Here is a 10,177-nt window from a genome sequence, read left to right on the forward strand (position 1 = left end):
CGATTTTGGACTGCTTTCTAACGTAATTTTTTGGCGGTTTATTGAAACAACCCTATCTTTTTGAATGCCCTCATATCGCCTTTACACTATCAGTTCACGAGCCTGTCCTCTGGACAATTCAACAAAAGAATTCAAACCAAACAATGACATGGATTTACTTTTTACTTACTCATAGTTTAACAGATGTATGTCCTAGTTGAGCGGTAATGCGAAAGATCGCTAGGACCGTTAATATGTGATTAAAAGTGAGTGATGATGTGACACTTATGATAGCCAAAAACCAAAAACCGTTAAAGGGAGATTTCAGTGATTTGCGAACTCATTAATCTACCATTCAGCCATTACTGGTCTGAACTATTTTGTTGTAAACCGTAAAACAGAAAAGTGGTTAAAAAGGAGCCTAGTAAGACAAATAGAGCATTTAAAAAATTCGAGTTAATTTGTGCTAGGTATGACCGGTATCTCTTGTTTACTAGACGAATTGACCTCGGGCTTAATAAATTATACATTTAATTTCCCTTTTTTGATTACGGTTTCATACAATAATTCCATCTCTCTTTCAGTGACAGCCTGATGCGCGGATGGGAGCTTATCTGCATTTGTCTCTACTTCTTCCCCCCAAACAAAGTCTTCCGTGACCCGCTGCACGCCTACCTTACGACACGGAGTGAAGCTCTTTCAATTGCCCTCGCTCCGCCTCCACTTTCCTCCTCCATTAGCTCCACTGCAGCCAACGCCACGAACGACACTCCAGCTCTCCGCCCTGGACCTAGCTTGGCGGCAGCGGCGGCTCTGGCTGCTGGTAGCGACCCCACCGGTCTCATCGCCGCTCCCGTCACCCCAGCCTTCGGTGTGCCGCTTGCTGACACCGGCGGCGGTGGTGGTGAAAATATCTGCGAGACGAGCGCTGATCCCGCGCTCTCCAGTGAATTTCCTTACGGGCCGTGGGTGAAGCTGTCGGCACTTCACTTTACTCGTGCTGCACCGAGATGGTTCATGCGTTCGGTGGCGTTGGGAGCAGTGCGGTCATCAATACCACCCTCGAAGGAGGAATTACTTCATGTTAAGGTGCGTTCCGTTACTACATGTAATCTTGGTTTCGTGAGCAGTAAGCTAGTAATTTGGATTATTAGAAAGTTAACTTATTTTGATATTCCTTTTGAGGTTCCCTGGCGTCTAGAGTGACTTCGGTGCCACTTATCCGGCTGCTAGTGAATAGGAGGCTCGATTTGTTAAATGACCTGTAAAGTTGGGCCAACCACTTAGTCAAATTAGGACATTCTTTGCGTCTGCACTTATGATTTGGAGGTCACTGCATGTCAACTTTAGCTAGTCTACACGTAGAAACAACGGATTTGATGCCTTCTGCTTCGCTTATAAGCAGAACTTTTTGTTTTCAATGAATTATTCGAGCTCTCAGTGCGATTGACTTCAATCAATCCCAGAGTAGTAGGTTTGATTTTGAACAGGAATGATTCATGGCTTCCGAACCAAACGTTTTGTTTTTTTTTCGTTGCTAGAGATGGACTTAAGTACATTGAAAGTGCAAGGAATCCTTTTTCCTAATAACCCATTTAAAAAAGAAACGACTGACATCAAGATGGGATTTTGTTTCTGCCTATACTCACGATTAGATATTTTGCAAGTCAAGATCCCCATTGATCTGTTTATCGAAGGAAAATCTACCAAAGACTTCAGTGTTTGTTGCATTCTTTTGCCCTTTCTCAGATTTCTGGGGCTTGAAGCAACTTCTGTGCTCTAGATCCAATGTTCATTAATTGTAAACTTCATTTTGTTTAATGAAAGTCCCCACTGTTGCTGACGTCAAATTCAATGGTAATTTGGTTTTATAAGGTCTACTAGTCTAAGTTTGATTCGATTTTTGGTTAAATTCGCTGTTTCCCTCTGTGCTTTAAACATCTTTGAAATCATGTTAAAAGAATCCGTTTTTCCGGATCGTCGCCTGTGTATTTTTTTGTCGAAAAACCACTTTTACATTCTTTTTGCTCTCGGTTTTACTACCTAGCGCTTCTACGTTCTTTTTTACTTTTATTGACAATTGTCGCCGATTTTTTTTCGGCGCAAAAATAGCCTGTTTCTCCGATTTGGATGTTTATAATTTTGATTAGTTCTTCAGAATTGTTGTATGCCTATTTGGATTAGCATCCATCAGACTTATTCCAGCAAGCTCTTGCAATGCCTAATAAACTATTCATGACAAATTGCCCACCAGTCTGTAAATTAAATCCGGAAAATAGGTGGAGTTAAAGTATTTGAAAAGGATATAGAAATTATGCAGCGGTTGAGTTTTCGTAGTGATATGAAATCGCGGGAGGATGTTTTTGCAATGAAGAGTATTTGACAGACATACGGTGAGATATAATCTTTTGAAATCTCTTCATTCCAACAATACTTTTCCTTTCTCGTTTTCCGATTTAAAATGAACCGAGCACTAGTTCTGGAATAGTTCTATGCTTAAAACTCCCCGGAGTTCCACGACGAAATTCCCTTTTTCATCTTGGGAAGTTGGCTCTATCTCAAAACGCTTTAAGCATTGCTTACTTTATACATTTCGTAGGTTTCCGAATTTTAATTAAAATGGGCACCACCAATCCCATTTAGAGTGCTTTCCCACTATTTGTAGTAACTTTTAAGATGCTGAATTTGAACTGCTTGAGTATAAATAAATTGGTATTTTCTTGCCAAAATTCGCGCTCAACTTAATTTCTTGTCTGAATCTTTCAAAGGCGAGCACAGAAATCATCGTCAAGGTAGCCGTCCCTAACCTTATTGCCTCTCTTTCGAAGCATCCACCTCGAGATTGGCGCTTGAACAACCGTCGGCTTTTTCAACTCCGTGTTTCGAAGGCAATTTTCCGTTTTTGCCGGCTTTCTCACTGGAGCGTTGACTCACTGGCATGCGCTTAGTACACCCACGCAAACCTGCGTATGCGCTTCCTCCCTCCGCCTTTTCGCATTTGCATAATGGTCATGCGACATTAGTGCTGTCCTTGTCGGTCCTTCACACTTGCGTCTCATCTGTTGATTGTTCTATATGCGTCTCAGTCTGTTCACTCCCGGAGTCGCGTATACGTGACGCTCAGACATTTAGGCAGCATATCATTCAGCTGGCTGTAATGGTTGCTTTTCTCCTAGTGGCGAAAGTACTGGTCACATTAGGTTGTGGACAAAGGATTCAAAGCTGATTTTGATAGTTTTTATCATCCCCGTTTGAGAGTGACAAATGCTATCGTAGGTAATAAACGGGCTAATTAACGGTACTACCTTATCAAAAGGGAGTGTTTTTATATTTCGAAGGGTAATTGCCATTCACCGTGGTTGTTCAGACTAAATAGCCCAATTTTCCTTCTACAATCGTTAATGAATTTATTGAGCAAGGAATGCCTTGTTTATTTCCCAATTTTTTGTTGGGTCGCTGTGTTTTGTAAAGGCATCATGATTTCTGCGAAGCTTTGTATGAGGCATTAGGGGAAATTTCCTTAAAAGATAATTTTGTGCCAGCGTGTCGCATTTGAAATTAAAGTTCACGAAAAACTTACCATTGCAAATGCTTTTATTTGCATTCTGCAGTAGGTATCGTCCTTTTAAATAACACAAGCGAAATCGAGTTTTGTTGTTGACACTTCCAAAGTTCCTTAAACGAGGCACACATTTTTGTCGGTTGAACGATACGTGTCATGCAGTTGCGATTATTTTTGTTTGGAAATAAACGCTTCTTTTGCATAAGATAAAGTTTTCTCTATTTCCGATTTTTTTCATAGTTTCCATTTTGCTGGACTATCATTTCGGCGGCAATTTTTATGCTCTCATTTGTTTGCACTATTGCTCTAGACACCTCAATCTAAACATTTGTTTTACTTTAGCCGCATAATAGACCAACTCAATATATGTCGCTTGGTAATCATTTTTCTCCAGTTAAATCGTGATTAAAAGTTGTAAGATCCTTATTTTTCTTTGGTATTTTTTTAATAATACACACCCCTCTCCCAATTTTTTGGTACATTTTAACCAGTGGCAATGGCGCTGATTTGTTGCTCATCTATGCGAGCCCAGTATTGGGTTTGAATAATCTCATTTTTGTCTCGGGTTTAGGACTTCCTTCTCAAACCAGGCATTTTTGGAAGCAGTTTGGAGGAGATGATGAAGATCCAATCCTGCCGCTTTCCCTCACTCCGTCTACCTTGGATCCAGATCTTTCTCACTGAGGAGCTTCTGCGTCTCAATGGTGCCAAAGCTGAGGGTATCTTTCGGTTAGTCAACCCTAATCGTCTTTTTCATTTTGGTTTTTCTGTCTGAACATTTGTCTTGCTCAGTAAAAAAGAGTCGGTATTTTTTATGTGTATGCACATAGTTCTATTTTTTACACTCGGTCTAACACTTTAGATACACTAGCTGCATTTCTTTTCAAAACTTACACCTTAAAATTCCCATTTTTTGCCATTTTGGCTAAGCTGTATATTCAGCATATGATGCACATCGTCTAAAATATGTAGTACTCTTATTTTTTTTGAGCATGGCATCACAGGTATGAATCGTGCTTCTCATTATTTTAAAACACTAAAGTAGGTGCGACATGTCCTTGCACTTGAAAAGTGGTCGGAAAATTAGTGATACTGATGTCGTATGGGAAAAAGAAGGCATTCGGGTGGCTGTAGCGGTCGGCTTTTTTCTGAGTTCCTGATAAAAAGTCCATTAAATCGATTTTAGAGGAACCGGTGTAACCAAAAAGGTGATTATTACAAAAGGGAAAATGGGAAATCCTTCAACACTATTCGTATTTCTTTTTATTTATTTGTCACATCTCCGTCTTAAGCTTATCCTCAACAAAACACCTAAGTGTATACCACCGAGCAAACCGGACTTTACAGACTGATTTGGTGGGAGCTTGTTATTATCACCACTACGCTTCATTCTCCCATGACACCACTGCGTTGCCGCATGTGTGCATGGTTTGAAGATCTTCCCATGCTCAAATGCTATCTGATCTGTTAGAATGGGTCTATAACGCACGCGTTACCATAAAATCGCCTGTTAGGTGGGACAGACAATAGCTCCATTTCAAATAAAGGCATGAAAGTGTACTCGTCGCAAAATCCTGGTTTGGAAAATCTGAAGGTCTTTGCCAGTCTATTAGTGAAAGTGTGTGGCTTGCCTATTCTGCCTAAGTGTCATGCTATGTCTACTAATCTGGACTTTTAATTTTAACGATAGACGGAATTTTCACTCCAATTTCGATAAACCTTTTATCGGACTTTCAATAAAGCTAAATGGCTTATTTTTCACCCCCTCTAAATCAATTAGAAGTGCACTTTTTCCCGACCGTTGGAATCATGGGCCTTGCCCATGAGCGTGGACGTTTTGTAACGCTTCACTGTAAACGTTGCTTGTCTACTTTTAAAACTAACCCAGTCTGCGAAAGGAGTACCCCTTTTGTGTAACTAGGCATCATACCTAACTTCCAGCTAACGATTTGGAGGGTGACTACACATACTTATAAGAATAACCTATTTCGGTAGATTTAGCGGTCTCCTCTGCCTTCTCATTCGCTCAGTTTTTGCCTCGCTTACTGCAAGCTCTCATGAGTCACTGTACAAACTAAACGTCGCCTTTCCAACTCGGATTGGTTGGGGGATTTCCTCTGTGAAATGATATTTGTTTTTCCCATGCAAAGGCAAATGCATTTCGTGAGGCCTAGGCCCTATCTCATGATCCTGCACCCAGATAAAACGTGTTTTTGCCTCATTTTGGATTTTGATGCAAATATAGACTGATCAGGTTAAGTCGTTTATTTATTGTGTGCTTCTGAGCTTGTTTGCCACTTAAATTAAGGTTTTTCCAAATTGCCTGGTTTGAAGAACACCCGCATCCGTTTATCTACAACATCGCCGCAATTTCATCATTGCTAATTCCCCAATTTTATTGCTTTGCTTATTATGCTGATATTAAAATACTTTAAACTTTTCAACTTTTATAATACCTGATTTCCATTTGTAAAGGTTACTTATCTCGGATATTAGAGAATTATTAGTTCTGAAATTGTGAAGCTTTATTTTGCATGGAATTAAGGAATGGTTTCGTAAATTCTTGACAAATAGTAAGAAAGCGCAAGTACCTGGCTGGTAGGTGAAAAAGCGGACAATTTGCAGCGTTGTAGGCGCTATTCATCTAACGTGCACCGGAACCAGGTGTGCATTCTGTTTAGGACCGTTGCCCTGAAAATTTCGGCCATTTCGGTGGATATTTCGGCGCAGGTCTACATTTTTATACCAAAGGCGTGACTGCAACCATTTCAGGTACAATTTGGTAATGTGAAACAACGAATAGAGCCCACTTTTTAATGTCCTTGTTATGATGCCTAGGGTTCAAGCCTCCACCGTTTTTAAGCTTATGCTGTGCTAATTCCATTTTGGTTCCACCTGAAGACTTATTTGCATTGATCTTGATATAATGCTGCAACAAAATTATTTTTTGAATCTAGACGCAAGAAACAAAGATCTCAGGGTCTCTTCTCTCCTGCTTGAAGTAGAATACTCCACCCCGTTATAATTCTAATGCTTTTTTAATTCCACTTAGAAAAAATAATTCATCTACTAACAGAAGCACATCGATACATACTTTTGGCATTGTAACAATTTATCGCCACTTTATTTTTTTTGTAAATATGCTCTGGTGAATTCCAACAATTAAAAATGTCCTGTTAGATTTGTATTAGCATGAATTCATCCTGAGAACTAAAAAAATCTTGTTTGAACGCTTCAGTAAATAGTATTTTCCTTTTGGAGAATAAACTTTTCAAAACCGGGATTTTGTCTAATTTTAATTTCAGTGTGTCTGCCGACCAAGACGTGTTGACTTCCGTTCGGTTCCAGCTTGAGAAGCTATTCGAGGTTTTCCGCGTGCTTGAAGTGGCTTCCCGTGACCCCATTTCCACCTTCACCATCGTCCGTCCCCCACCAAGAGGCTGGAGCCACTCTCAACAGGTCTTCTCCCCAGAACCGGCTTCTACTACCCTCTCTGCACCCACTCCTACTACCCCCACCCACAATGCCCTCCTTCACTGCCCCGCTCTCACTGGTCCTTTCTCCCTCCCCCTCAAACCCTCTCCCATTCCTTCTCGCCCCGCCGAGTACATGCTCCTTACGCCTCGCTCCCTTTGGCCTGGCGATCTGACTGGCTTCAGAGAGGCGGCCGGTGGTAGCACTGCCGTAGGCTGTGGAGGTAGCGAGAAGGGCTCTTTCCTCGACCCACATCTCGCTGCGGCTCTTCTTAAACTTTGGCTGCGTGAGATGGCAACCCCGCTGGTCCCGCCCGCACTGACTGTAGAGGTCTTTGCTGCGGCAGTCGAGGCAGAGTCCTTTGAGAAGTCGGTGGGAGCAGCAGTGCCAGGTGCGGAACCGATTGAGAAGTGCTGCGCCATGGTGCGACGTCTGCCAGGAATCAATCGCAGGGTGCTACTTTATCTCATCAAGCTGTGCCAGGTGCGTTGATTACTTATTGGGTCAACCCCCGCTAGTTTGCCGTGTTTTTGTCTCCGGCTGATTTAACCGAAGCCCTTACTGTAATCTGTGATAGTTACTTCTCCATTCGATGTTGAACTCATTAGGCTTTTTAGCACCATTTGTATCAGATCAGTAAAACTAATATTGCACATGTGTTGTCAAACCAGAGCCCAAATTGGATTGATAGCGAGTATTTGATAAACTTGGAAGGAAACATTGGTGATCACGTTTTGGAGTGATTTTATCATCCTAAATGGAATCAGGAAAGTAGTTTGCTGCCTTTACCTTTACCTACTTCTCCTACCAGGTAATAGATAAATGTTTTTATTCTGCAACCGCTAATTATTTTGGAAATGGGGATTAGCTTATCTTTTTAATGGCATTCATTTGTTAATAGAGGCCATAACATGTGCATGATACAGTGTACTTTTTTGTTAAGAGAAATAACGTAACATTCCTGTGAAAATTAATTGCAGGTGTCGATAATTTTCTCAACAACTTTCTATGATTTGTGCTTTCGGGCGGGGCTCTTTTAAGAACGACTACCACAAATTTAAAATATTCGTTTCGTCTTACAATTCTTACAAATTTATTTGCCTTTAATGACCCTTGTTTCTAAAAATAATTAGTAAAAAAATTGCGTCACGATACCAAAAATGGTAAAGTGATCTAGTAGTTGGGTCTGCGTAGTCTTTAGGTTCTTGGTAATGTTTATGATGAATGCGCAACGAGTAAAATTTAAATACTGGGGTGAGAAGGTTTAAATGCATTCATTAAGACTAAAGGAATAAATAGTAGTATCAAATGTTATTCCGAAAATGAAGCATTAGTGCTTTAATAGTCACAATTTTTTTTAAACAACAGCGATTATTCCTTTTGAGTGACTCAGTTATCAATATCATCGACTGGGTAACATTTTGGAACTAATGACGATAAATAAGTTGCAATAATATGGTTGATAACGATTCTTCAAACCAAAAGCAGTTTAGATTTGTCTAATACAATTTCATGCTCTCTAAAGCGGACCAAATTTTTGTAGAGGTGTAAATTTCAAAACTGCAGATTCGAGTATCGACTCAATAGAATAGCAACTGCCATCAGTAGTTAAGTATCCGAGAATGTAGGGAGAAAATCGCGAATTAACCTCGAGGTGATGCGCCAGCAAATTATTTTTTGCTTCCTTTTCTGCAGCACCTGGTACGCCCGGAGAATGCGTGCACCTCCCTGATGGACGCGCGCAATTTGGCCACCGTGATCGCACCCAATCTCTTCCGCTCGGCCTCCAACAATCCTAGCGAGCTGCTCAATTCGGTGCAGTCACAGACTGCCTTCACGCGCCTCCTCATTTGCCACCTTAATGTGGATGCTGAAGCCGCTCTGCTGAATGCTTCGGCAGTGGAGGCGGACTACGAGGTGGAGACAGTGGTGGAGGATGTTTCTTACAACCACCCGCCTCCCCCTCACTGACACTACTTCTGCCTCCATCTTCACCCTTATTTTATTTTTCGTCTCCTCTTTCTCCTCCGCCTTCTTGTGTAAATTTGGCAATAGCTCCCGTGAGCGCCACGTTTTATCTTTCCCTTTATGTGTAGGAGCCAGTGTTTTAAGAAAAAAGGAAGCTCTTTTCCCCGCTTCTCTGCGCTTGTCCTCCAACTCCCTAATCTGTACATAGCATTGACCATTTCAACGTTCTGTCTATGCTTCTGTTCCTTCATTCGACTGAGACGAAACGAAAGTGATGACGTTAATGCGTTAGAAACAAAAAATTTTACATTATCTTCTCTTTCACTTAACATCATTTTCTGCTTTCATCGCAGCTTGAGAGTGCTTGCAGGATTTTGCGATTTCTTTGACACTTGCCAACTATTATCGGAGTATTTGGTTCCAGCTCGTTAATGTCTGCCTTAGGACTGCCCTTTTAGTTAATTGAAGCTATAGAATGCATTTTGGGGCATTTCACCATATTAAAAAATGTCGATTTGTAGTCACCTTCTTGCAGGTGCTCCGTTTTGATACTTCATTCTGCGTCTCCTTTTTGGTCGCTACCCTGGATACAGCGGTGGTGGATTTGAAAAGCTTTTGGTCTTTAGAGAGTCGCTGAAGTTACCAAATGTGTTAAATACTGCATAGACATAATTCAAATCGTGACTCTTTTCTTACAAGGCAGTTACCGTCCTCTTTGCAGTTATTAAAATTCTAGCTAGTTCCACTTATAACCTTTTCACCTGTTATTCTTCTGTTTTCTTCAATCCAATGTAGATATCTTGTCCTTCCTTGCAGTGCCCGTAGTCGATGTGATTAGAGGAGTGCCTTGTATTTGTTATTCCATTTTCATATTTTACGACCCCACCTTGGAAGTTGAACAGAGAAACTTGTTTTCATTCTGACCACATGTCCGAAAAAAGGCGTACGACAGTGTTTATTTTCTTCTTGGCCTAACGTTTACACAAGATTAGCCGCCATCTTTGCTCAAGAGGGATAACTCATGCCAAACGCTGCAAGAGCGGTCAGTTCGCTATACAAAAGTAATGTGATACGCGCGTAGAAAAACTGCCCCCCGTAGCAGGGCAACAAACGCACTAGCGATACATGGCCCTCTATTTACTGGGAACTAACGGCTAATCATTGACGCGTGCTTAATGCATCCTTAGAGGGTAG

The 10,177-nt window shown here is 41.2% G+C and overlaps 1 protein-coding gene across 1 annotated transcript in view; it reads left to right on the forward strand. All coding sequences in view use genetic code 11, as the record gives it.

Moving 5' to 3' along the window:
- EGR_06026 (hypothetical protein) overlaps positions 1-10,177 on the forward strand; it is a gene marked incomplete at both ends in the record, with an annotated part of 30,557 nt that overhangs the window by 19,192 nt on the left and 1,188 nt on the right. Inside the window, 4 exons of the mRNA XM_024495275.1 lie at positions 564-1,068; positions 4,113-4,270; positions 6,847-7,498; positions 8,711-8,953. Of these exons, the coding sequence (XP_024350359.1) occupies positions 564-1,068; positions 4,113-4,270; positions 6,847-7,498; positions 8,711-8,953 (1,558 nt within the window). The remainder of the gene's footprint in view (positions 1-563; positions 1,069-4,112; positions 4,271-6,846; positions 7,499-8,710; positions 8,954-10,177) is intronic.

Source organism: Echinococcus granulosus (assembly GCF_000524195.1).
Source record: "Echinococcus granulosus chromosome Unknown EG_S00049, whole genome shotgun sequence".
Taxonomy (NCBI): Eukaryota; Metazoa; Platyhelminthes; class Cestoda; order Cyclophyllidea; family Taeniidae; genus Echinococcus; species Echinococcus granulosus.